Below are 27,254 nucleotides of genomic sequence, written 5' to 3'. Positions count from 1 at the left end.
GGTATGCATTGCAGTGCATTTCACTTGGACAGTCCTAATGTTTATTTCCTTTTTTCTCTACAAAACGAATATTCTGGGAAAGTTAAGAAACTGCTTGGTTGGATTTTCTGTCTCTAATGATATTTTACTTGAATTTTTGATTTCATTTGAGCTGTGAATGATGGTAGAGCCCAGGGTTGGACGAAGCTTAAACTTTGAGTTAGTGCAGCTTCTTTTTGTGTGGCATGTTGATTTTTCAGTCTGCTTCTGTGGAGTGACTGGTTTGTAATGCTTGTGGTTAAATTAGAGCTGTTCCGCCGAAGCTATTAAAACCTTGTTTAAAATATAAATTAGCAGATTTGATAAATTGTGAAGATGAGGAGAAAGAAGATATTTATTCCATTACTTATATTGATGCATCCTAAATGCCAGCAGGTGGTCTATTCAAAACTAATATTGCGAACTGCTTTTAGAAAGCTATTGTGCAAAGCAAGGGCTCTGTTAATTGCCTGTCTTTATGAACACCAATGATTAGTAGAAAATAGTAACTTGAGCATTGTAGGATGTCATTGCTGGAAGCCTGTTATGTCAAACTTTCTGCCAAACATTTTTATTAGCCGTCTGATAACTATATGGAACCAGAAAATGTTACGTTCTCTGCAGATTCAGCTCGTTTCCCAGCACAGAAGTAATCCCTCCCCAGCATTATCTGTTGGTTCACGTGCTTTAGCAATTGTTAATGCAGCAGCACCGCTGTAAATTTGATTTTAAGTGAGTTGAAATAATGAGTTCAACTTTCAAATCGAGTTGATTAATTTTTGAACCCTCTTTCAGTGTCACGTTTTTGGCAAACCCAGTACAATAGCATGAACACTAACGACCGTTCAGAAGAATTTATTCCATTTCAAATCCAGTCTGAGAGACTTGTTAGAAGCAGAACAGATTTTCAGCCTGCCTGCTCTATGGAAATACTCTCCCTACTGCTTAGCAGAGCAGTTAGGTGTGTGCGTGGCAGTCAGACAGGTACACAAAAAACCCAACTAGACTCTCCGGCTGAACGACAGCATGAAGAAAACATATTACAAACAGCACAAAGCATTCAATCTGCGTTTACAGTGGTTAGCAGGTAATTTTTTTTATTAAATTCAGGCATAAAATTCTCATTCAGCTTTAAGTAAGCCAGAGATGGATGTCGTTATGAGATTTACATACCATTAGCTCACATTAACTGATTAGCAGCCGAGCTCTGTGGCACGGGGCTGGTTAGATACGGTGTTTGTGATGCCAGGACGCTGTAGTTACAGGAGGTTTGCTGGCTGCATGCTCATTTCCTCTGCCTTTTGCAATTACTTGATAAAATGAAGTGCATCGCTGTGAACAATAGACCCTTTCGAGCAATCCAGGCTGGTCAGCAGTCTAAACCCACATTTTAAAGCCATCATGATAGCCTCAAACTTAAGAGTCTCCAGGGTGCAGACAAAGGTGTTGTCCTCCTTCAGCACGAGCCGCGTACCGTTTTCGGACTTGATGAAGTATTTGAATTGGATGATATTCGAAGACACAGAAAACTCCTCGGGAAAGCCATCCAGCCTGCTTTTGGACACCAGCACGATGCGGGATTTAATTTTTGCTATGAAATCGGGAGCGTTACAAAAGATCCTGAGACCCTGGGAACGGTCGTGGCTGTCAGTGATCTCCAGGAAAGTAGTCTCTCGAGACGCGAGCTGCTCCTTCTCCCACTTGGATTTCACTGCGTCTGATAACACCTTAAGCTGAAAAAAATCTGCTTCGTGTGCCAAAAGTTGATTTTCTCGAAACCCTTCCGGGAGCAGAAGTTCTCCATTTCGGAGGAAGTTCAGAATGTGCCTGAACAGGAGTCCATCTCTGTCTATGAAGTAATGTCCATCTGCATCGAAAGGGCACATTATCTTGCCGTTGATGATACCTTCAAGAAACGAGTCTGGATACTTGGTTAGCGTCTGTTTCTGCGTGATGTACAGATAGCCACCGACGTTCAGGGTAACCAGAGACGTTTTATAGTCCTTGTCTTGCTCCGAGCCTTCGGAGGCACCGTGTTTTTCCTCAGATTCCTTTGCTCTTCGGTTTGATTTTCTCTCCATTCTCCAAGCGAGCACAAAAAGCCAGCAGTCCTGCTTTGTTCCCGTCAGCCTGAAAAGACGATTTTTTATTTTTTTTAAAAGCACCTTTCTTCAGCTCCGGCACGATGTTGGAATGGAAATGCTGCTAGCATTGCTTGGTCTGTCAGCTGGCTTTTGCAGTAGGTGGCGTATCAGCTGTGTATGCAGGGAGATAGCAGGAATATGACTGTAAGGGGGAATTTGCATTTAACTGTGTAAGGGAAGAAGGGCATAGAAAGCATTTCTCTCCCTCCCTTACCTTTAAGTCTCAGAAGTTTTGAGGGTTCCTGACTGAAATGAACAATGCTGTTCTGAATGACACCTTGCTTTTAGTACTTTGAATGTATTTGTAGTAGCAGCTGGCCAAATCATGTGCAGTGCTTATGGTGTTAAACAGGACAGCTTCATTTATGTTTCAAGGGTTTTAATCTCCCGTTTTCCTTGTACTGCTTATGGCACCTGATGGGTGCACCAGGACAAGGCTGAAATTAAAAGCATCCCCCTTTGTAGGAGGGCGGGGGGGGGGCTCATTTATCAGGTGTGTGCACATACTTCTCACTTACAGCACACGTGCATGGCACCAGGATGTTTCCCCAGCAGATGCTTTGGAAGGGATGTTGAAGACGTGTTGGGCTGACTGGTTTTAAGTTCGTGGCGACAGCTTCCATCCTCACTGAGGGGAGCATCTGCACCAGTACAAGAACTGCAGCCTAATGAGGTTTGGCTTCTTCCCTTCCCTATGCCATAGAAAAAAACTGTTTCAGGGAGGAGATAGGTTTAAAATGGTGATTTTCTTTAACCCACCAAGGCTGTCGAGCATCAATTCCTCCCCTCTCGGTAGCAACAACTGTGGAACAAAAGGTTTGTGTGCCTACAGATCCCGTGGAGCATCGCACAGCGCTATAGCTTAGCAACACTTCTGCACGGGGGGGAAGCAGCAGAGCACGCGAACCAAATGGCTGGCTTCCCTCTGCGAGACTCTGCTCTGGGGCTCGCCTTCGGTGCCTTTTAGAAAAGGTTTCCCCTTTAAGCACTGGCAGCTCGGAGCAGGGAAGGGCAAGCTCTGCACTCCTCTGTGTGTGCATTTCCTTGGGGACAGGGAGGGGGGAGCTGCATGCAGCCAAAGCAGGGGCAGGAGCGAGCACCTACCTCGGGCTGGACGCGGGGAGGAGATCCCATCTTCTTCCAGATCTATTGTTCACTTTTACAGGTAGATTCCTCCTGCTTTGCACAATTAACGACAGAGAGACAGATTATCCCTTCAATTCTTCTACCCTATTCCTAAAGATATTATTCATACCGCTCCCACTGTCTCTAAGGCTGTTTATTGATACCGTGGAGTCATCACTGTAATATTTTATTAATTGGTAACTGAATCTAGTAGAAATAAATGCACTTTTTTTTTTTTTTACTCGCTATTCTACTTGCCAGGGTGTCCCTAGCACTGATACGCTATTTTTTTTTCTGCTGCTGTATGTGATATATTAGGAAGATATTATTCATTAGATTTGATTTATCAGGAATTAGTCATGGTTTTATTTTTAACTCTTTGATGCCATTGAAGTGTTTAGTATTGCTTCAGTCAGAGATTTCAACTAATTTCTTCCGATTTTTTTAAACATTTAGACTTTTTTCCAAAATTAACTTATTTCGTAATTATTGAGTGAATAATCAAGGAAATGAAAGAACAGAATAGTTTTAAGTATTTCTTTTTTTTTTTTTTTTTTTTTTTTTTTTGCATTACAAGAGGCTTCTGTTCAAATTCAGTTTAATGTCAAATGATGGAAAATTTGGTTAACGTACTTAAATCATATAGAGCTACAGCATTGAACCACGTTAGTGGCTGTTAAACCCTAAGAAAATCATTTTTATGACGTTTTTGCCTTACGCTGTGATCTTAAAATGCTTTGGAGCTGAAAAGTGATGTCCTGGCAGAAGTAAGCAGGGATTTCGAAGGAGAGCTGGGGTTTCTAAAGGGTATGATTCTTTTTTTTTTTTTTTTTTGTGGCAAGCTGATCTCTCTACATTTTACATAATCTTCTGAATGTTTTAACACTTGCAGTTGAAATTTTCTACTTTCCCGAATGAGTACGTATTCTTCGAAAGATCACGCAAAATCATTTTATCATATGAACCACTAAAATATTCAAAGTCTATCTGATGTGGCAAATATGCTGTGGAGATCATGAATATTTACATTCAAACCTTTGAGGCTTGAAAAATGTGGAGTTGACGTAAAACTTTCATTGCAACAAACCCCATGTAACTTTACTTCACACGCGTCTGTAACATGAAATTTGAAACAGGCACATCTCTGTGAAAAGGATATTTTGAAGGTGTTTGTCTAGAAAAACGGAATTTCCTTTTTTCCCCTTTTTGTTCTCCCTCTAAAATATTGTCCAGAAGTTCATTTTGGTAAAGGTTCACAACTTTAGAGACGTTTTCCCCAGTCTTTTCACCCCAGAGTCTTTGCGTGGTGCACCGGGAGAGCAGTGAGATGTGCTCGGTGTGTCTTGGTCCTTTCTGCTTCCAAATGGATCGGGAGGGAGCGACTTGCTGCTGAATGCTGTCCCGTGCCGTCAGTGAGCTGCCTGTTTCTGCCCTGTACAGCTGAGTTGTGCTTGCTGCTGTGGGTAGGTAGCAATCCCAAAATAACCATCGCTTCACAAATCGCTGCTGTGTCACCTGGTTGCTGGGGTTGGCCATTCAAGCGGCGCTATCACACTAGTTCAGCTTCTTCTCAGGCAAGCCAGCCCAGAGACAGTGAAAATTGCAGTGCTGCTATCTGTCAGCTACACAGAAAATCAAATCTGAGAAGCAGGGCAGGGATCTGCCCCTCATTTTGTGATATGTGCTTCCTTTTGGAGAAAAACCAACCTTGCTCCTCCTCAGCTTCCTTCTCCTCCTGAACCTCCTGGTCTGGAAGTAGCGCTCAGTGGAGCTGAGGATTCAGTGCTGGAGCACATGACAGAGAAGTCAGTGGTTTACCAAGGGTTGAGCTTACTCATGCATCTGAACAACATCAGCTTCACGGAGAGACTGTTATCAGGGCAAATGACCCAGGTTACAGAAAACAGCTATTTTTATTTATTACAGCACAAAAGGCTATGAGGAGAACTCTACAGCTGAAAGAGGTGGGGAATTTTAGAAGTGTGTTAGGAAACCCTCCTAATAAAGTCTGTTTGGGTTATCAAGGCAATGTGGTAGTTATTTAATGTCATAACACAGAAAATTGGCCAGGTTGTGGGATAATTAAACCGTTCAATAGTTACTGTCTCACAGTAACAGTAGCACAGGCATTCTCATCCCAGTAATAACTCCAGGATGTTGCTTAACAGCTGTTGAAGACAAGCTCTACACGCTAATTAAAATTGAAGAACTTCAAACGAGGAAGTCTGAACAATTTGCATTCAAGAGTTTTAAAGGAGCTGTCTAGGAAACTCCATCAGCAGTTGCTGTTGATATTTTTCAGTAAATTTTGAGCACTGCAGTGCTCCAGGACTGAAGAAACAAATCCTGTGCCAGTGTTTGAAAGGTAAATCGGACGACTCAGGTACTCAGGAACAGAAAGTGACTATGAGAAACAGTAGAACATCTGACTTGGAAGTCAATTAGTTGAAGATTAAGGGAGAGTAATATAATGCTAATCAATGTGGGTGGAAGGAAAAGGGACTGTACCTTTTCCTTGTTGTTTTTGCAATTTGTTCAGCAAGGAGGTAGTGTTTTTTTTTCCCGTTAAATCTCTGAGTAGGTCCCATTTGTCAAAATACAAAAATTATATAAATTACACAATTACATAAAATACCAGAATTATCTGCCAGGTTTCAAACTGGTGCATTTAAGCAGCGAATTATCTCTAAAGTGTTGCTGTGGTTTGGGTTCTCAGTCCTATTTATTTTTAGTCAGCAGGAGACAGCTACTGATAAAGTCTGGAGATGATATAGACTGGGAATGTAGTAGACAAGGAGACGCTTACTGATGCACAATCATTTGGGTAGCCGGGTAGGGTATCTTAATATGGCCAAGTAGGAATTTTTATGCCTAGGAATACACCATAGGTGGAGCTTGCAGTCCATATGCTTGTGGGAGAGGTAGGGCAAAGGCTCTGGCCTGTGGGCAGTGGATGCGTCCCCAACAACTGAAGGGAACTGCTGTGGGAAGTGGTCAGCAAACTGGATCCTGTCCCATCCACCATCAAGCCTGCCTGTGAGGATGACGGCTCAGGAGAGATGGTAATAAAGGGAAATTTCTCAGACCAATTAAGCTGAAAAACATGGCTATTAGAAGATTTGAGGAAACATGGTTTGTTAGGCTTAATAGAGGGTGAGAGTATGTAAGTGCCTGGATGGGCAGAAAACTTTTATTCCCAGCTCTTCAACTGAGCAATTACAGGTCTAACAAGATCTAGGGGCTGAAAATTAGAGCTAGGTGCAGTCGGACAGAAAAATTACCACAAAAAATCTGCAAGGCAAGCTGTCTCTTTCTTTCTTTCTCTCAAAAAATAAAATAAAAACATCTTCTGCATCGTTCCAATAAATTTCTCCAGTGCCTGTTTACTAAGATTTCCTTAAGTGTTTTCATGGAACCATGGACTAAGTGGGCTTTGGAAGGGACCTTAAAGATCATCTAGATCCAGCCCCCTGCCATGGGCAGGGACACCTCCCACATGCCCAAAGCCCCATCCAGCCTGGCCTTGAGCACCTCCACGGATGGGGCATCCACAGCTTCTCTGGGCAGCCTGTGCCAGGGCCTCACCACCCTCTGAGTGAAGGATACCTGAGGAACTGAGGTATTTTTAAAGGGAAATTGCTACTTTCAAGCCTTATTCATCCTTTGGATTCTAGGTTAACGTGATACGAAAGTGTCAAGGCAGACATATAGCACTTTGCATGTCTTTTCATTGCAGCTCTGGCCTTGCAGCAGGTGAGAGGAGACCTGTTTCTGAAGTTACCAAGCATCAGTTGGTGATTTAAGGCTAAGTAGGCTGTGAAAGGAGTAAAAATAGTGTTTCCTCACTAGATCCTTGCATTTGGCAGTTTGCGTGCATCTTTGCAGATTTATTCCAATAGCATCTCTGGATGTTTTCAAATCCCCAGGAGAGTCCAGGGGAAGTGGGACACAACCCTCAGCTTCTGGACAGGGGATGGGTTTTGACAGCAGGCTGGGCTAGCTGGAAGGCCACCTTGTCAGACACTGTGGGCAGCCTTGTACTGGGAAGCAGCTGGAGCATTAAAAACCAAGTCCAGACCATTGGTAATTAAAAGAAGTTATCTCTGAAGACATAAACCATGAGGTAGTACTAAGGATAAGCATGGTTAATGGGTAGGTTCAAACAGCTGTTGCTTCACTTCCTGAATAGTTGGTGTGGGGGACCTATTTGGTCCACTGATACTAATTCTTCAGATTTTAAGAGTGTGGCTTCAAAATAAAAGATTTAAACTTCTTTACCGAAATGGTTGTGAGGCATTGGAACAGGCTGCCCAGGGAAGTGGTGGAGTCACCATCCCTGGAAGTCTTTAAAAGACCTTTAGATGTAGAGCTTAGGGATATGGTTTAGTGGGGACTGCTAGCGTTAGGTCAGAGGTTGGACTCGATGATCTTGAGGTCTCTTCCAACCTAGAAATTCTGTGATTCTGTGAAAATTCAGCAAGAATTTTGTGCAGAGATCGACAATGGCTTGTCAGTATTAGACAACTGGCCCAGATGGCTTGGGTAAGTACGGGCTAATCAGCCTTTTTCCATGCAAACCAAGGGAAAAATTGTCATTGAGTTGAGTGGATAGAAGAGAACAGCAATAAAACGACTAGCATGGCTTTACATGAAGGTTTTCCAGTCAAGTATTTCATTTCTAGTTTCAAGTATTCAAGTCAGGTATTTAATTTCTAGTATTTTATTTCTAGTGTCGTTTATTTTGGAGCTGACAAGTCCGTCTCATGAAGCACCAGCACGTTTGCAGCCTGCTTAGCATTTCGTATTGCACGTAATCTGAAATCTTAAAACGTTCTGCTTTTTGTTTAAAAAAAAAAAAGAAATACCAAGCATGGAATAAGATGAAAAACTCGCTGACAGTGATCAGAAGGCAATTACCAGTAGGAAGGCACTTGGGTTGTAGTTTGAAGGGCTTCCTCCAGCATTAGCAAGGGGGACAGCAGGAAGTGAAAATGCCTGCTTATAGGATGTGTCGTGGTTGACACAAACGCTGGTCAGACGGTGAATAAATATGGCAGGACTGTCACGGTGTGACCTGGATCACTTAATTCACAGAATCCGGTTAAAGAAAATGCATTTTAACCAAGCCAGAGGCAATTACATACCTAGGAACGGGGAATGCAGAGCACAGAGGTAAAACACGAGGTTTTGAAAGACTCCAACTAGATGCATTAGTGATATAATCAGCACTCAGCTCCATCGAGCTTGATTTTCAGAGAGCAATTGATCTTGGGGGGCAACCACCAACACGGGGCAGTTCATTGAATCCTAAAAGTGATGGGGGAATTGCCTTCTGAAAGTCGTCCTCCCTCTCTTGAATTCAGTCTGCTGAATAACCTTACGAAGGCTAAGGTGAGGTGAGATAAATTGCAACCTCATGTCCTCTATCTGTTATTTTATATCCATCTCTCGTTTAGGCAGGACGAGTACAGGAGTATTACATCCGTTTTCTGGCCTCCATATTCGTAAAATGTCAGCGAAAGATTGAACAAAGCGCAGATATGAACCACAAAACTTTAAGTGTGGCATAAAGTGCCTTATGGGGAGATAATGCACGAGCTTTAACTACTTCATTTATTGAAAAGATGATTGAGAAGTGACTTGATTACAACGTCAAAGCGCTTTCCCAGGGTGAAAATACCAGGTACTAAAAGGCTCTTTAGCATAGTATAGAAAGACATAATAAGAACCGAATGCCAGAAGCTGGAGACAAATTCCTATTAGAAATTAAGCACCGATATTAGCAGCACTTTAGTCACATGCAGGTTGCTAGGTTCTGTGCAGAAGAAAGAAGATAAAATTTAATTGCCTGTAGTACACGGGAGTTCAGGCAAATTGGCCGGGTTGTTTCTCTTCCTCATGAACCTCAGGAATCAATAACAACAGAAATGTTTTCATAAAAATGTTGCTTTGTGTTCAAAACTACCTGCAAAAGCGTGGTATTCTTCTTCCTTAAAAGGATCTAGTGAATTTCTAAGCCAAAGCAAGAAGTTTTAAATTAAATCATTTTTTAAATAGTTGGTGTTGAAGTAATTGCTGTCTGCATTATTCAGGGGGAGCAGGCTTAGATTTCCAGATGTGGTAATATTTCAGCCGATAAGGCATTGGAAAAAAATTACAGGCATCTCAGAAAGAGCCTTGTGTTACGTGACATCACTTCTTCTACATGTTTCTGTCCTTTCGGTGACATTGTCAGCAGGAACTGGCAGTGACGATGTGCTACCCTACGCCAACAGCAAGACGAGAATGCCTTTTGGAAGGAAATCTCAGATCATGAGAGTTAATCAAGCTATTAAAGTGAAGAAACTCATATTTTCTTGTTATCCAAGGCTATTCCAAAGGTGTACATTTTACACATATTGCACTGGCTATACCCAAAAGAAATGGTAAAATTTGACACCACCACCCCCGTCCATGCACTAGAACGTTGTAGTAGAAATACAGACCCCAGAAATATTTTGCCACGGCCATTTCTTTCTTCCTTTCTGCATAAAGTTGCTCTCAGTTTTCAGACTTTTAAACTTTTTTTTTTTCTTTTAGAGTAGGCTGGTACTATCTTACTGCTCTGGTAGGCGTTGTTGCTTTAGGCAAAAAGGTGTTCACATCGGATGACAAAGTGACTGTTAGAGAGGTGAATGTGGGGAGAGCAGTATTGACTAGAACCTGGTGGGTGATCTTCTGTTGTGAACAGCAAGATTTTATTTCTTTTTCCCCAAGTGTTAGCATATGTATTACTTGTTTTTTATCATAATAAGATGATTATTTTTTTTCTGAAAGTAAAAATGAAATTAAAACTTATCTTTTATGCCGTTACTTTAGGATATTTTGGTGGTTAGGTTCTCTGTGTTTTGTTTTTTTTTTTTCTTTTCTTGGACACTGTGACTGTATTCAATGCACATTTTTGGAAAACTCTTCCTAGGTAAGTTGAGTGCAACAATCTAAAGAAAGGAAGACCGCCCAGTTACCAGCCTTTTATTTAAAATTTCATCTTTGTGATTCATTCTTGCTATGTAAAACATCTGATGGCCAAATAAAGATGTGTTGGGGATACCTGCTGTGCAAGCATGTTTTGCCTGCTTCTTTCTTCGCTGTCAAAATAGCAGAGATTTCAGAATATGATTTGGGAACTTACATTATATTTCCTAAATGCTGAATTAGAATGCTGAAACAGAATTCAAATATTGACCATGTTGGTGACTTTTATTTTAATGTCCAATTTTGCTTTGTTTTTTCCTACTAGATAAACTTTCCCTGGAAGGAATAGTGGTGCAACGTGCTGAATGCAGACCTGCAGCTAGTGAAAATTACATGAAGCTGAAAAGGTAGGACAGCGCTATTAGAAATGGATATGTAATATCTTACGTTGATGCTTTTATTATTGTCTTCCTAGGGATGGACAACTTCAGCATTTTAGTGGTTTTATGTAGGATTTATATAGGATTGGAACTGTTCTTGATTTTGGAGTGGATTTACGGTAAAGGAATGGAGGCTGGCGTGAGGCTTATGCCTCCCTCTGGTGTTGTCTGGTGGGGTGATGTGGACTTGTGTGTTTCTTTGTGTACAAAACTCTTATTAGAGCACTCGTATAAATGCATGTCTGTATTTAAATGTGATCAAAACAGAATTTACTGAAGCCTTAAGGGTTTGTTTGTCTGGTTATAGGACCAGCTTCTGGTATATAGGTGTCTGTGTGGATTGTCCAAAGTCAATTCCACTGAACACTTAAAACTCTGCTATGCTAGACAAAGAGCACCTCTGGGAAGATATTTTAAATAGCCGGAATAGGAAAGAATTTAGGGAGAAGTGCTCAACCTAAACTGGGATGCTTGATAGAAAAAGTAATGGAGGTGACATGGAAATCACAAGACAAATTTTACAGTCTCAGTGACTTTGGAAAATTTCATGCAGTGCATCTAGAAGTCACCATGTGATTCATGTATCATTTGCATAATTAACTGGCGATGCTCTCTATTAATAAATCAGATTTGGGATTCAATCATGCACTATATTAAATACATACTTACATATTTTAAATGTGAGTTTTCATTACATCATCCTCTTATGTTGTTAGTTGGTTGTATATGGAGAAATGCAAGGCAGGACATTTCAGAAAGACAATTGCCAGTGTTACAGACTTGGTTTAAAGACCTTCAAAATAAATGCAGAAAAGGCAAAATGATGTTTTGATGTTTTTCCCCAATTCCTGATCTGTTTGCTGTGCATCGTATACCACATTTACAGTATCTTATGTTTTATTAACTTCCTCTGCGATCCAAACTGCTCCAGTATTTCCTGATTGTGTTTATTCAATTCGGAGACGTTATGTTCTAGCTGCTGGCACATCAGTGCCATAACTTTGCTCATGTGCAGTGAGCTAGTTCATTTCAGACTGTGTTCTCTGATTGCTGTCATGATTTTTGTCATCAGTGTGAAATGGAGTATGAAGCAAAGGCGATGTTACTAGAACAGGACTCATTTCAATCTGGCTAATTTAAATGTATATGAATATCGTCTGTGCAATGTATTTGCTTCATAATTGTTTTAATCACAGGTTGCTTGATCCAAGCGCTTTTCTGCATTTTGTACACAGCCTTCTGTTCCTCAGCAGAAAAGCTTCCATGGTAAGGCCACAGCAGGAGGCCAAAACCAAACTGAAACATTACCCAAACTTCACATTTTTCAACACATGCGTACCCCTTCTGATCTCTGATTTTCTTTGTGTGTGGAGCTCCTACAGGAGCAACAAAGATACAAACCATGAAAGCAGGTTTTGTCTTTGGAAGCACTGAAGCACTGAGAAGCTGAAAACTGACTGCACCCTTTTTTTTTTTTTTCCTTTGCTGTGGAGGAATTGTCAGGCTGTCTATGCCTAGTTTCTAACTTTGCACGTTGTTAGAAGAAAAAAATAATCTCATCTGGTGGAAATCAGCGTGAGATTTAGCAGATCTAGCAGTCAGAGCCTCAGAAGAAATTGGTTTATGTCCAAATACCGTTTCTGGTATTTCAGCAGCAGAATCTAACTTTTCACTCCCTTCCTATTCTCTCCCACCCTCAGCATGGTGCAGTGTGTATTTGTACTGGGGGAAAAAAATAAAAGTGAGAGCATTGAAGATAAACCACATAAATTATAGAATTGTGTTATATTAAACCATTTTTATTCCCTTTTTTATTTACTATTGTGCTGTACGTGAGAGAGACTCTCCAAAGGTGGAATTGATAATATTGAGAAAACAGCAAATCTGTTGTGTAGGCTTCGAGTGCTACAACAGCAAATTGACTTTGGGAAGGAAATAAAATTAAATGATAAGTGCAGTTGCTTCAAACTTAGGAGACCTGGAAAATGAAGTTAAGCTGCACACTCCAATAACTCTCATCGTTTGTTTTCCGAGAGCTGGCAGTGACCAAAAGGAATTAGATGCCTCCCTGGTATTGAACGAAGACACGGATCCCTTCTCTTTTACCCTCTGGATCTGGGTCAAGGAAATAGGCTAATGGGGACGACGTGCTGCCTCCCGTTTGGTTTCTGGCCTGTTTTGTCGAGTTTTGACTGGAGGACGGAGCGATGGTCTTGTGACGGGCCTGCCAGCAGTTAGGTGGGAGATGAGTGTGATACGTGGGTTTTAGGATGGGTAATGAAAGCACAGAATTAGACACATGCATAGGGGTGCAAACGTTGTCAAGCCTAGCAGATGATGGCTGGTTTTCCCTTAGGTTTGATTATGGGAAGGCTGTAGACAGCTTCAGTTCAGAACCATTTAAATACAAGGTGCAGAGGGGTCTCCTGCCAGAAAGGTTGAACAGAAGTTGCGTGACCTTCACTTGGTATTACCTGTTTTGTTACTTACTATCAAGCTTTGTTGTTGGCAGATTTATTTGTTCCATTTCCCTGAACTTCAGGCCCTAGAAGGGGAACAAATGCCATGAAACACTCGCAGCACCCTATGCAGGCTGCCTTCCCCTAGGCAGTCTCCAGATCCGCTCAGCTGGTCCCACCCAAACTGGATTATGTTCTCCATCTCACCGTGGTCGGCTTTACACCACGAGGAGGTGTTGTCTGTCACTTAATGTTGTCTCTTAAGCTTAAGAGATGTTCATTTGCATTACTTTCATTGTGTGGTCCCAGCGTTTCATTGCCTTGGAGTTAATGACTTCCCCAAGAGAGAGGGCCCCCAGGAGGCTAGAACTGGGCACAGGGAGAGAGGAGGCCCCCAAGCAATTGCAAGGTGGTAGCTGGGTACCAGACTAACAGCTCTCGGAGGAGGCTTTGAAGGCACGTGCAAGTGCTGCTCAAGTAGATGATGAATGTGGTGTTTGATAGAGCTTCCCCAGCAGCAGTGCACGGCATGCAGAAACTAGGAGAAAATCCCAGTCCCTGTTTCATTCTCAGTGCTCTCCTCAAACGCTGATTGCCTTTCACAGGTTTTTTGGAGGCTCTGGCTCAGGTATACGTAATCTGAATTACTGAACTCTCCCAAACTGCGTGCCGGATTAAAAAAAAAGGAGTCAGAAAAAAGATTTCGGAAGGCGAGACTTGACATTTAAAACTGCAGTGGGGTTGTAATCTCCACGATTCTCTCAAACAACTTAAAATACAACTTGAATTATTAGTAGTGAAAGCGGTGTTTGCCAGCGTGGCAGCTCGTAATGAGGTTACACGAATTTTGTGTCGTCTTGCTTTTTCTGTTCAAAGGTTTCTACAGAGAATGCGATGGAAATCCATAGAAAAAAACTCCTGGAATAAACACGTATTGGGGGCTTTTAGGCAAAATACACTGTTCTGGAATAATTTATCATCTTCCACCTTCGAAAAGCCACATTTCTTTATAATCATATTAGATAGGTTGCCAGTAGTCCTGACATTTGCTGGTCTAGGCCAGGCAAGTGAAATGTAATTAGTGTAGACCAGCTGAACTATTTGCTTGTCTTCTCAAAAACTACTGCTGAGAGTATTGACTGACAGTTCAGAATATTGCTGAAAATGAACATTAAGCCAGCTTTTTCTTTCCTCCTTTTTTTTTTTCCCCGCGTACCCCCTACTAGGAAAAGAAAATGAATAATTTGACCAGCATGCCACTTCGTATATATTTTGGTAGACGTGCTCAGTTGGCTGCGCATTCCCTTTCAAAATAAATATGTATGAAGAAATGCGTGCGTTTTGCGCAGCAGCTGACGTGCTCCTCAGGTTGCCTGCAGTGGGAGGCCGTTCTCACGCCCAGCTGAGGCTGCGTCTCCTGGAGTCGGTGTCACCACGATTTTCGAGCACTGGAGATCAGTTTCTTCGGCTTGAAATGAAATTCAGCTTAGTTCATGAAGGTGTTGCCTAAGATGTTCTAAGCAACTCACCCAATACCGTTCTAGTTGTGAACCATTGGACTGCGACGTCTTAAATGCTTAATTTCTTGGTCCATTTTTTTCAGATTTTTGGAATAAAGGAAGGAAGAGAAGCAAGTTAGAAAAAGAGGGTCAAAGTGAGATGAGTGGAGCAGCATGGAGGAGCAGTTATTCCTCAGTTCAGAGTTGGTGGAGTTGATTTTGTTGGTTTGCTACGTATTGCATTGTAATCTTAGGATCTTTTCTCTTTTCCCTTCCATTTTGTGTGTCATCTTCTACTGTTCTTACAAGTGCTTTTCAGAGATTGGATTTTAATAGGCCTGTTACATTACCATGCTATTTGGTGCAGTGATCTGAAACAGTTGTCATTTTGGATGCTGCTTCTGCCATTATAATAATGCTAATAAATTAGGAATAACGTACTGTTTGTAACACAGCAGGTAATTTTTAGGAATAACGTACTGTTTGTAACACAGCAGGTAATTTATCACATTTCTCTTAAACTCGCATAGGTCAACAGAACTTTTATGCCCCATCATTGTCTTCAGCTTCTCTTAGCCCGGTGTATACAGGCTATTTGAGGAGAAGAAAGAAAAAAACATCAATTTCTTTTGTTCAATACACTGCCTAGCATATGAATCATATTACTTATGGAAAGCAGCTACTCTCTTAAATTTTGCATAGGTAATTGTCGGATCTCAGTTTCCTTCCCCTTGCAAATGCACGGAGACACAGGATGAACAAAGCGGGATTCCTTGCTGGGTAACCTCCCCTTCTCCTTTCTCTTTTGCCTTCAAATGGCTTTGTTACCGTGCAGCATGAAACGTGTCTTCTTCATGGCTTAAAATGTTATCAATTCCAGGTGATAGGCATGCCTGCATCTCTCTGGAACTGCGGTCGTGTGATGAGATACTGCTGGGATGCTGTCGTGCGTCTCCACAGCTGGCATACAGAATGTTGCCTGTGCTTTTTGGAGGAGCCTGGCATGAAGGTCATTTTCAAAAAGAATTGAGATGTTTAGGGGCGGGCATTTAAGAAGGGCTTATGGCAAATATTGCATGGATTTTTCCTCATTCTCTGGGGAAGGAAATCGATAGTTGAAACTGTGGAGCTCTCCTCACCGTGTTTCTTTCATACAGGCTTCATGGAACAGCGCTCCTCTTCTGCTGGTTGCTCTGCTCCTCTTCCCCTGCTAGCACGGGCGTTGCATTTAAGAGCATATCTAGTTTGCCTTTGTGGTAATTAGCCAAAAAGCATCCATTTCCTTGTTATCTGCTGAAAGGGGCAGGGCTAAAAATAGTCCCTCTGTAATATGTTCCGGCTGGGGTCGTAGCCAATTTCTTCAGGCTGAAAAAAGCCGCTTTCAGTACCAGCACCCAGCACCACAAGTTCTGGGTACTTGTGTTTCCAGCAAGCCTAAATGTCACTGACACAGAGTCCTTCTCTGGGAACTAAAATCTTTGGGGTCATGCAGCGCTGGAGGTCTTTTTACCTTCCTGCTACCAGCCCTACAATACTTAGAAAGACGTCTCTTCCAGTAGGGTGCTCACCAAATTTCAAGGAGGTATTTGGTTAGCAGGAGGGCCACCACTTAGGGACATCATTCCCAGGGCGTAAGCAGCACTGATTCCTTCTTTTCATCTTCCTTCCCATCTGTAGCGTGGATGTCACAGCATAGTGGGTGAACACCTCTAAAAGGGAGCGTCATGACTTACCCCGTGTGATTAGCCACACTAACCTTCTCTTTTATTTGTTTACCAGCATGACTGACCCTGTCAGGGGAGGTGGGACAGCTCGTTGCTGTACCGAAGGCCATTTCTCCGTCGGGGGCAGAGTTCAGATGTTAATCTCAGGTTTCTGTGTTGCAGAGCAGAGCCCGGGGAAGCACACGGATCTCTCCCCAGCCACCGTGCCAGATGCTCCCGTCACGCTGAGCACCGCGGGTGTTCTGGGTTCTGCAAAACTGCTTTGGCAACCACCAGCCTTGACGAGCTTAAATTTACACAATATGTAGAATGTCAGCACCACAGTACGTCTTCTATTTTTAAGCAACTTTGTTCGCATACTACCGATGGTATTTGCAATTTGGGGAAGATCAGTAGACTGGGATCATCCAACAGCTCCCCTGCTGCCAAGGAGCTCCAAAACTGGGGTGATGTCACCGAGTACTAAAAAGTTACCCTGGTGCAAAATCACCAGGTGGCGAGCTCTGTTGGTACCGTATTGATTTCCTGTCTTATTCAAAGATTGCTGATTTTTTTTTTTGACAAAACGACACCGAAACAACTGTCAGAAGAGTGACAGGTAGCACGTACCCTCCAAGTAGCGCTTGTTACTTGGGGTATAACCGTGTTCAGAACAAGTTCACGGATGACAAACCATCCATCCTCTGTTTCTGGTTCTTTTTTTGCAGGAATGTCTGTTTGTAGAGCTCCAGTGCTTCTCAAACTGGGGTTCCCTGTGAGCTAGAGTGCTTTAATTTCTTGAGACATGGGCAAAATTCCAGCAGGAGCTCAACTGCTCAAGTCCCATAGGGCCAGCTGCGCCATGTGGGAAGCAAGCGGAGGTATCTCCTGTGCTCCTCACAGGCTCTGTGGGTGGAAAAGATCCCAGCTTTAGAAATTAATTACAGCATTTCTTATTATGGGAGAATCTTTCATTCTCCGAGAACCTCAGATACTCATACATGATGTTGAAACACTGCGTCAGTTAGTACGCAGACACAATCCAGAAACGTTTGCAGAGGGAGAATATTATGCAGTCACCTGCCAGTGCCCAAGTCTGGGACGTTTTTAAAAATGTCTTGGGAACTGAATTCAAATGAAAACCATAAAGTGAAAAAGAATAGTAAGTTTTGTGGGGTTTTCTTGTTTTGTTTTGTTTTTAGAGTTGTGTTGTAAAATACCTTAAATTTTAGTAATCCAGAATTCTTCAACTCACTTTTTTTACCCCCAGATTAGCTGGATAGGGAAAATGAGACCGAATTATCAGAGGCCAGCAAGTTGTGCTGAAAGTTGCCAATGTTGTAAAAGGAACTTGTAAACTCTAGTGTGGCACAGATCTACCTTTCTAGTTAAATAATTTTCAGTGTTATTTTTCACAAAATCTCTTCTGCAGAAAGTTACTTTTCACAGCTTGAAAGAAGCATAAATGACTAGAAGGGACAAATGCCTAAAATATTTCTTACGTAGGTTCGTTTTAAGCAAAATTTAACAATTCCATAAAAATGATGGTTTTCAAGCTTTCTATTTTCCACGTCTTCACTTACATACAGACACACCAGCTTATTGCCTTAAGGGAAATACACACTGCTATTTTAATTCTGTCACCACTGCAGAAGTAGCATGGCGGTGAGAGAACGAGACGATTTCTCTTTCAAATGGTATTTTATCAACAGAATGTAACTTAAATGTCAATGTTAGTGATGTGCAAACCATGAAATTATTCTTTAGTTATGAGTCTATATTGAAGCTTGCAAGTCACTTTATTTATTTATTTATTTTTAATGGAATGCATTTCTTCAGTGAACCTTGTAGAAAATAATCCTACAGTTCCTTATTATGAACGACTGCGGTATTTCTGCCAAGCCATCGCCTCCTTTGTTGGCAGTTAGTGGTTTTGGCTGGGATCTAATCATTGTCGGGTCAGTATCTGTGATGCTTCACAGAAAATCTTATGCTCTGTACCGTCAGTGGAGCTGAACACGTATGTATCTGCAGTGGTAGAAGGAGTTACTGCAAATCTGCACGAAGGTATGTTTGCCATATAGTACAGTGTGAAACCATCGTGGGGCTTTATCCATAGCTGAGGACGGAATGGGAAGTTTTTCCTGAGCTACCCTTGTGCCTTGAGTCATGTATCCTGCCAGGAAAGCGTAAGAACACTGTGGGCTTTCTGCTGCTCGGCTCCTTCCTTTCCTGCTGCCCGTGGCACAAAGCTGGAGCTGAGCAGTCTTCTGCCAGCTCCACATCTCAATCTCCATTGAGCAAGAGATTTCCAGAAGCCTGGCTTGATGCTTTGCAGTGCCTGAGGCACTTCTGGAGAGCCTAGCCTGCAGGTCAGGCACTTTACAGGGCATACCTTCATTTTCCTTTTGTGTCCTAATAGGTTAAAAACCTGATTAAGACAGTCCTGTAATTGGTACCAGTTCTTCTCCTAGGACCTTCATAAGGAGATCTGCCAGGTGTAGTGGGACTCACGGCAACACGTACACAGAGAGGGGAGTTCCTTGTAGCACAGCAGGTGGAGAACACGAGCATCTGTCTGCACTGCTGCTGAGCACAGTTGTGTTAGGGTTTGTACTGGCTCAAAACAGCCAGCAGGCTGTCTCCATCCTTTTATGTTCTAAGACATGCACTTTGAGAGCATCTAGATTTTGGATATGGGCCTAATCGATGGTGGTGGCAACAGTAATCCAACCGTTTGTTTATAAAGTGTACACATTTCCATGTTTCCAGCGAGATCTCTGTAGACAAAATATACAGAAAAAAAACAGTTTCTGGATAGTGCAAAACTAACATTTTAATGGTATGTCAGATTGTGGCTAGGAGAATCATACTGCTTGCATGCCTTGGACAGCAATGTCACAGCTGCACAGAAATGGTGAAGGGGCTAGAAGAAATACAAGGTTACACACTGTACCTGCTGGGAGTTAGATGTTTTTCAAACTTTTCCCGCCGTGCATAATAATCAAAGCAGGTAAAAACAGTCCATTAAATGTATCTCATAAAAATAAATGTCTGCACCTACATTTTTTCCTCTACAAAAGCTGAGCATCCAATTTATATGAAAGCAGGGGTAGATGATCTTTTCTGACAGACCATTTCTTTTGGTCAGTGGTCATTATTATACTCCATATTTTTGTCTTAAGGTACAGGTGGTTTTATAGTTCTGCAGAATTAGTGGTTTCTCAGTGTTTCTTCTGTCAGCTTCATACATTAAATGAGTACCCAAGTAAGACACGAGGGTATTTGACAGGTCTGAGTAAAAGAAGACTTCTGAGTGAGCAAGCTTTGGAGGCAAGGTATAGTATAAATTGGAACAGAGATTGCGTGCTGGTATGTGAGATTAAATTTTCTAATAGAGTATAGTAAAGCAAAGCTGCTAAATGGAAATAGCAAAAAAAAAAAAAAAAAAAAAGAGAGAGAAATGTGCTTATTTTCATCCAACTTTCCAACACACCTGAACGTTGATAATGTTCTGCATCCAAAGTGATTCTCCACAGCTGCCTGCATATGCTATTGATATCCCTATGTATCATTATATATAAACATACACATATGGTCAACTGCTCTGTCAAAATTATTTCATTTTTTTCTGCTTGGGATGTGTTCTCTTTATTAAGGTCTTGTAATTTAGCTCTCTAAAGCCATTTCCAGCTGGTCCATCTCTGAACATCCTATGTGTAACCTTGCGAGGCAGAGGTGGGTGGCAGGGCAGGAAAGGGACTAAAATTGGGGTGTTTTGGAGCACATGCAAATTTTTCCCTTGCGCTCCCTGTCTGGCTCTTTTCTTCTGTCCCTCGCTTTTCCTTTCCTTGTCAACCTCCACAGTTATCTCACTCAGCCTTTAGGTGTGCCAGATGCTCCCACTGTTGCCAAGCAACACCAAGATTTGCTGATAGGAATTTTGGGTAGCCCTTTCTTTACTCGGATGGAACTGCAAGTGACTTTATCCACGTTGACTCCTACAATGTACTTTATTTATGGTTCATATTTCATTTTACAAATTACTAATGACAGAGGTAACAAACTTCCAACTTTATTAATGTGTTAGTGCAGCCATCCTGGCAGACATTGATTGAGAGCAGCCCTGAGGAGAAGGACCTGTGGATGTTGGCTGGTGAGAAGCTCACCATGAGCCAGCAACGTGTGCCTGCAGCCAGAAACCAGACGTATCCTGGGCTGCATCAAAGGACATGTGGCCAGCAGGGTGAGAGAGGGGATTGTCCCCCTCTGCTCTGCTCTTGTGAGACCCCACCTGGAGTGCTGCCTTCAGCTCTGGGGCCCCCAGCACAAGAAAGACATGGGCCTGTTGGAGTGGGTCCAGAGGAGGGCCGTGAGGATGACCAGAGGGCTGGAGCACCTCTCCTGTGAAGATGGGCTGAGGGAGTTGGAGTTGTTCATCCTGGAGAAGAGAAGGCCCTGGGAAGACCTTATAGCAGCCTTCCAGTGCCTGAAGTGGGCCTACAGGGAAGCTGGGGAGGGATTCTTTGTAAGGGAATGGAGTGAGAGGACAAAGGGCTCTCACAAAGTTTAAAGAATGGCTTTAAACTAAATGAGGGGATATCTGGATTAGATGTTGGGAGGAAATTCTTCCCTCAGAAGGTAGAGAGGCACTGGCACGGGTTGCCCGGAGAAGCTGTGGCTGCCCCATCCCTGGGGGTGCTCAAGGCCAGGCTGGATGGGGCTTTGGGCAACCTGGGCTGGTGGGAGGTGTCCCTGCCCATGGCAGGGGGGTGGGACTGGGTCCCTTCCAACCCATATAATTCTTTCATTCTGTGACATCCCACAGAATCCTTTCTGCTGCAAGCCCCAAAAGACCTGCCAGAAATTAACAGGTACATCACCATCTTTCAGGTCCCAGACACTCAGGAACAGTAACTGAGAGAAGCGTGAACAGTCTCTTTCATGCAGTCCTCGCCAAAGTTAATGCTGATTACGTGTCTGTGTTAGGCTTTTGAATACTTCAGTATTTTTGCAGAAATATCTAGCTAACCCTGTTTTAATCCTAGTGGCAGAATCAGGAGGCACTGTACCCTGCGACATGTAATACAAATTTGAATTACTGTCCTGCTGTTCCCTCAGATTGTGTATGTGCCTGAGTGCTGACTGAGACCTTGCCAAAGAGGAAGATAAAAGAAGTAGTAATGCATTAGGAAAAGAAACAGCTCACCCAAGAGCTTTCCTCTGCTCCTTCTGCTCTTGGACTGTTTTCAATTCCGAGGCTTTGTACAGAGCTCCCATTAATAGACACAGAAGTTGGGGATTTTACAGGATTCATTTTTTTGACTAACTTAAGGCTCTGGCGTTAGGATTCCAATCTACAGATCATGGAGACAAATGGGACGTCCGTCCTCCTACGTAATCAGCTGAACTGCCTTAATTCAGGTTAGAATAAGGTAGAAATGTGATAACAGCTTTAATATGAAGAAGCTAAATGGAAGAAATAGGCCTATATAAGAGCTTGACTTCTCACAAGTCCAGCCTCTTTTTCATCCCCAAACCATCTCAATGACAGCAACGTGACTGCTTCGAATTCAAGAGCTGAGGGAGGTGGAAAAAAGATGTGAAATTGTTCTGGTTAAAAAATAAAAATAAAAAATGGTTGGGGCTAGAAGCAGTGAGACGTCTTCTGGATGCCAGGCTTATTTTTAAAAGTTCTGGTGTCACGTCTGAAAGAAGGAAAAGAAAGGAGCCTCGTTGTCTGACACTGTTAACTATAGCTCTGTTTCTGATGTGAGGAGAAAGCCCTGTGTTCAAAACCCGGTATAAGGCTGAATGTTACCTGTATTGTAGTTCATTTTTTCCAGCTGGAAAACAGACAGGAGAAATGAGAACAAAAAATCTTCGCGGCTCGATTTCTTTATGTGAAAAATGGAAGAAAATCCCAGCTTTCTGGAAGATGTTTTGAATTGAGAAGTCATCTTGAAAGAGACATTTCAGTGTATGTGAGTGTAGGCGGGAGTATAAAAACGTGCGATAAAAATAGCAGACTACATGGAAATCAACACTGATATGTGGATACATACCTGGAGATGTTATATGGCAACATCTGAGATAGAAACATGTCTCGGGTCTGTATTTGTGAAAGATTTTGTAAAATGGAAAGCTCAAATTATTAAGTCTCAAATTATATTTGAAATCATTTATTTTGAGTTCTGATTTCAGCTCCGACATTGGCTCCTGTTGTCGCTTTTGGGAGCTATTTGGAAAAAGCAAGATCATTGAGCAACATCACATTTGGTGGTCCATTGTGGAAAAAGGACTTTTCAGAGAAGTTCTTGAAAAGTAGGTGCTCTTTCTGGGAACGCAGGGAAATAAGTACGGCACCTTAAAAGGCTGAATCTGTGATCAGGTTGCTCAGAGCACTGAGAAATAGCTGCGGTGGAGAAATGACCTTTTGGTTGACAAGAGGTAAATAGATCAAAATCGTGGCTTTCAAAACAAGTGGATGTTTTTGTAGGCTCTTGTAAAGCCTGTATGGATGCAGCAAGCGGAGGCTTCTCATGCACGGTATTTTTGGTATCAGGAGCAAAAGGTGATTTCTGTAGATAGATGTAACTTTGTGAAACTGGAAAAGGTTGATTTGTTTATATTTATAAAATAAGCTGCCCTTCAAGTCGATACGGTAAACCAACTGGGAAAAAACTATCGGTACTTTTATTCAGCACTGCTTAACGATTCTCTTACTGTAATGTCTTCAGAAAAACACATTTCAGATGATGTCTTCAGTGTCAGTTGGTCTTTGTTGTTATCAGTGTGATGCAGTAGCAGCAGCTGTCCATGGGAATGAAATTTATGATAAAATATTGCTAATTATATCCCTAGGGAATTTATATTCACACATCTGATGAAACTGAATCATACCAGTACTTCTTGCTAAACTGTAGCAGAATTAAAGCGTCCATTTTCATTTCTACCTATGTAGCAAAAGTCAAATGTGCACCTAACGCCTTTACCCTGTCACAGAACCACAGAACCATTAAGGTTGGAAAAGCCCTCCAAGACCATCTGGTCCAACCATCCCCTACCACCAGTGTCACCGCCACACTGTGTCCCCAAGCACCACGTCCAACCTCTCCTTGAACACCCCCAGGGACGGTGACTCCACCACCTCCCTGGGCAACCCGTCCCAGTGCCTGACTGCTCTTTCTGAGCAGAAATGTCTCCTCATTGCCAACCTGAACCTCCCCTGGCACAGCTTCAGGCCATTCCCTCTGGTCCTATCACTGGTTACCTGTGAGCAGAGGCCGACCCCCAGCTCCCCACCCCTTCCTTTCATGCAGCTGCAGAGAGCAATGAGGTCTCCCCTGAGCCTCCTCTTCCCCAGACCAAACACCCCCAGCTCCCTCAGCCGCTCCTCACAGGCCTTGTGCTCCAGGCCCTTCACCAGCTTTGTAGCCCTGCTCTGGACACGCTCCAGGGCCTCAATGTCCTTCTTGTAGTGAGGGGCCCAAAGCTGAACCCAGCACTCACGGTGCGGCCTCACCAGAGCTGAGCACAGGGGGACGATCACCTCCCTGCTCCTGCTGGTTGCACTATTCCTGATACAAGCCAGGATGCCTTTCTACCACAAATCAAAAGTAATATAAAATTCACTTTATTACTGTAACACAGACCAGAAAAGATACCCTGGGTAACATGAAGAGGAACACCTACAGCAATTACACTGCTGCATAACGGAGTAGGAGTAATGGTGTAGGTTTTATAAATTGGTGCCTAAATCATCCAATCCAAGTAGTAGATTATTAAAACTTTTTATTGCTTTTTAAAGACTATTTTTAGCTCTATTTTGTATTAGTAGATAAATATCCAATGCAGTGTCCGTTGCAGGCAGAAGATGCTTCCCACAAACTGCATTAGTTTGTGGCACCATAGCAAAGAAAATGCTAGCAAATAGTTCTTTCAGATTTGAAACATTTAGTTATGAACACATATTTTTCCTCCTTCTCTGTCCTGAGGACTGAAAGTTCCATGGTGTGGCACCATGAATTATCAATTAATACATCCTTCTGTTAAAAGAAAAAAAAAACACACCTATAACTCTGATTTTTTATCTTTTTTAAGCTTTAATTTTAATTTCATTAACCTCTACGTTAAGTTAGGTTAGGAAATATTTTGTGTACGTGTGCTGATTGTTGTTTTGAGTGTGCCCAAGAGTCAACACGTGGAAAATGATCTGTATTTTTATGTATTCAGTGAAGTATATTAGCTGCTGTGTAGCCTGTGCCTTTATAATCAAATTTGTCTGCACACAGATTGGAATATGGGAATTATTTCGTTTCATTACTTTGTTCTTTTAACCTAAGAAGTTGTTTTCTATTGCACACCTCTTCAGATTTATAAATGTTCATAGTACAGCTGGGAGGTTTCACATGCCTTAATTATCTAAGCATATAATTTGTGAAAGTGTAGAAGCTGGCAAAATGGAGGAGATGGAATACAGTTCTGGGGAAATAAATAGAATTGTATTTTTATCTTCTGTGCCTGCACTGGGACTTCCGATGGATGAAGGAAATCAAAATTTGTGAGGGCTGCTTGAAAAGCAGCTGCCTGGCCTGAACAGGGGTGCAGTCATTCATTGAAATTGATGAGAGGAAAGCCAGTAAGTTATGAACTGACCTATTGATACTGTTTTCCAACAAAGATTTCAAACTTCAAAGAGGTAAAAGCAGAGGTAAAAGAGGTAAAAACAGATTTTTTAAAGATAAGTAAACAAAAAAAAATGTAAACCAGTATTTTTAGGCATCACAGGTAAGGTGTTAGCAGCCTTAGTTAATTAGGTTCTAGATAAATATACACAAGTTAAGGAAATAAAATGGCATGTATATTTTATTTGTGGTCAGTAAACTCAAATGAATTCATGCACCTCAGTGACTTCATGGTCCCTGAACATCTGGGCTGCGAGGAACAAGGCCCTTGAAAACAATATCCTCTCTTGTAGAGGAATACAACCAAATTAAACATCAGTAATTAGTGATATGTTCCAATCTGTACAAGGGCAGCTGTGTGATCGGTGCTGTGTAAACATCACAGAAAGAAACACGAGTAACGAAAACAAGGAAGTGCCTAATTATGCATGAAGTAATTTGGAGTGGCACAGATTATGGGTAGATCAATTTCAGAAACTAATGGATGGAGTACAGGTGTCCTGTATATCATCCAGAGAAGATGATGTATAAACATATTTGTCCAAGCCTTGCATAGGCAATTGTTTTAATGAAATAATAAACACAGAGTTCAGGCCTGGGTTTTAGGAGGTGTGGAGAGTGCAAAGTAGAAGTGATATTTAGTAGAAATACTTGAAAATTGCTAGAAAACAAGCACACGAGCTCATACTAAATTCAGAAAGACCAATGTCCTTTGTAGAAGTAAGGGAAAAATCTTGTTAATCCATTGGCTTGGATGTTTCTGTGGGCCTTTGGTGTATTTGTATGTCTCTATATAAAGTGACTCATGCGCAAGATATTCGTGTGGCAAAATTTAAAGGCAAAGATTAAATGATGTTTTGAATTTACTGCTGTGTCGTGACATCCTGCACCAGTGAAGTGGTTTTGATCAAGGAAAACTTCCATCAGCTGCAGCAGGTATTTAGTCTAACTCTTCAGTGGTGGTACAGTCACACACCTGAGATGTATTTCGTGGTCGTACAGTACATACTGCTGTCCGTACTGGTCTGCCTCCACGATGTAAGTGAAGAAAATAGTGCTTTAAGGTTGTTGTGTTTTATTTTTTTCCCCTGAAACAAACTGCAAGATTGAGGCCACCCGTGCTGCAACGCAGAATGACTGAGCATTGCTTTGTCACCCGAGTGCTCTTCAGATAATCCGGCTTCTCACACTGGCTTGACAGATAATGTCTTTTCTCTTCATTGATCACTTCAAACACAAGCAATTGCCCTGGACTCGGCTACTGTCTGAAGCAAACAGATTGAACCTGGCTTTGTTTTCAGTTTTGAGTACGAATTGAAAGACCCCAGCGAGAGGAATTAAGGCTGAAAACAGTTATCTGATCGGAGCTCTTGGGGAGCAGGCAGTTAGCACATGCTTCCTTATTGCCCTCTATTAGGAGAAATTAGTGGGTTTCATCCAAATAATAGACATCTTTCCTACTTAAAAAAAAAAGTAAATGTTTGGTTTCGTTCAGAGTGTTTCCTAAGTTAAAGAAAAAAAAACCATCCTGAAGGTTTGGCATGATGGAGAGGTATTTGCACTTCATGGCAGTATTAATAAAAAAAGGGAAAGAAAAGTCAGGCTTTAGCTATACAAAACCCAGCTGACAAGAGAATCCCTCCCGTTCAGGCATAGCTCCTGCCTGCAGCAGAAAGGAGCCTTTTGGAAAAACTGTCAAAGTAAATGACTCAAAACAAGCAGCTAGTAGGTGATCCCCACAGAAAATGAAGCTGTGTGTATATATATATATATATATATATATATATATATATTTTTTTTTTTTTTTAAATAAACAAGATTGCAAGAAAGGAATATTTGATGCCATCAACCATTCCCATTCCTCATTAAGAAAGCCTCCAGCATGCTGCATTTTGACTTCTGGGTGGAGAATAAAGGGCAGCAGCAGCTTCAGTGTCTCTACCTCCAAGTGGATGTGTTTCTCCTAAGAGCCCCTAGTACAACACAAAAAATCTGTCTGATCTCCCCAATCTCCCACGTGAAGTACAGAGGATTAATATCCTACAACTGCTGCCTGTTGGCCCCTTTCTCTATTTGTTGGTTATCTTTTCTCCTCCTTATTGCGCCGTTACTCCTTTTAGAAGAAATTACCCTTTTTTTTATTTGCAGCATTGTTTCTTGGCTATTTAAAAATGCTCTTCTTGAACTCCTAGTCTTCTGCAGCATCTTCTGTCTGCATTTTCATT

At 42.0% G+C, this 27,254-nt stretch overlaps 2 protein-coding genes across 4 annotated transcripts in view; one reads left to right on the top strand and one right to left on the bottom strand.

The window, feature by feature from the left end:
• GTF2F2 (general transcription factor IIF subunit 2) overlaps positions 1–27,254 on the top strand; it is an 83,424-nt gene that overhangs the window by 25,980 nt on the left and 30,190 nt on the right. For 2 of the 3 annotated variants that reach the window (XM_084529939.1, XM_084529940.1), the window contains one exon: positions 10,567–10,648. In XM_084529939.1, the coding sequence (XP_084386065.1) occupies positions 10,567–10,648 (82 nt within the window). Of the gene's footprint in view, positions 1–813; positions 2,264–10,566; positions 10,649–27,254 lie in introns of those variants that run through there. The other variant, XM_084529941.1, reaches the window with a different exon arrangement.
• On the bottom strand, positions 858–2,099 carry KCTD4 (potassium channel tetramerization domain containing 4; the record flags this gene model as incomplete). The annotated part of the gene is made up of 1 exon (XM_084529973.1): positions 858–2,099. The coding sequence occupies one exon, from the start codon at positions 2,097–2,099 to the stop codon at positions 1,326–1,328; it is 774 nt and encodes a 257-aa protein (XP_084386099.1). The 3' UTR covers positions 858–1,325.

The sequence above is a fragment of the Aythya ferina genome (assembly GCF_964211825.1).
Source record: "Aythya ferina genome assembly, chromosome: 1".
Lineage (NCBI taxonomy): Eukaryota > Metazoa > Chordata > Aves > Anseriformes > Anatidae > Aythya > Aythya ferina.
The sequence above is the reverse complement of the archived record's forward strand: the minus strand, read 5'-3'. Positions and strand labels throughout refer to the sequence as shown.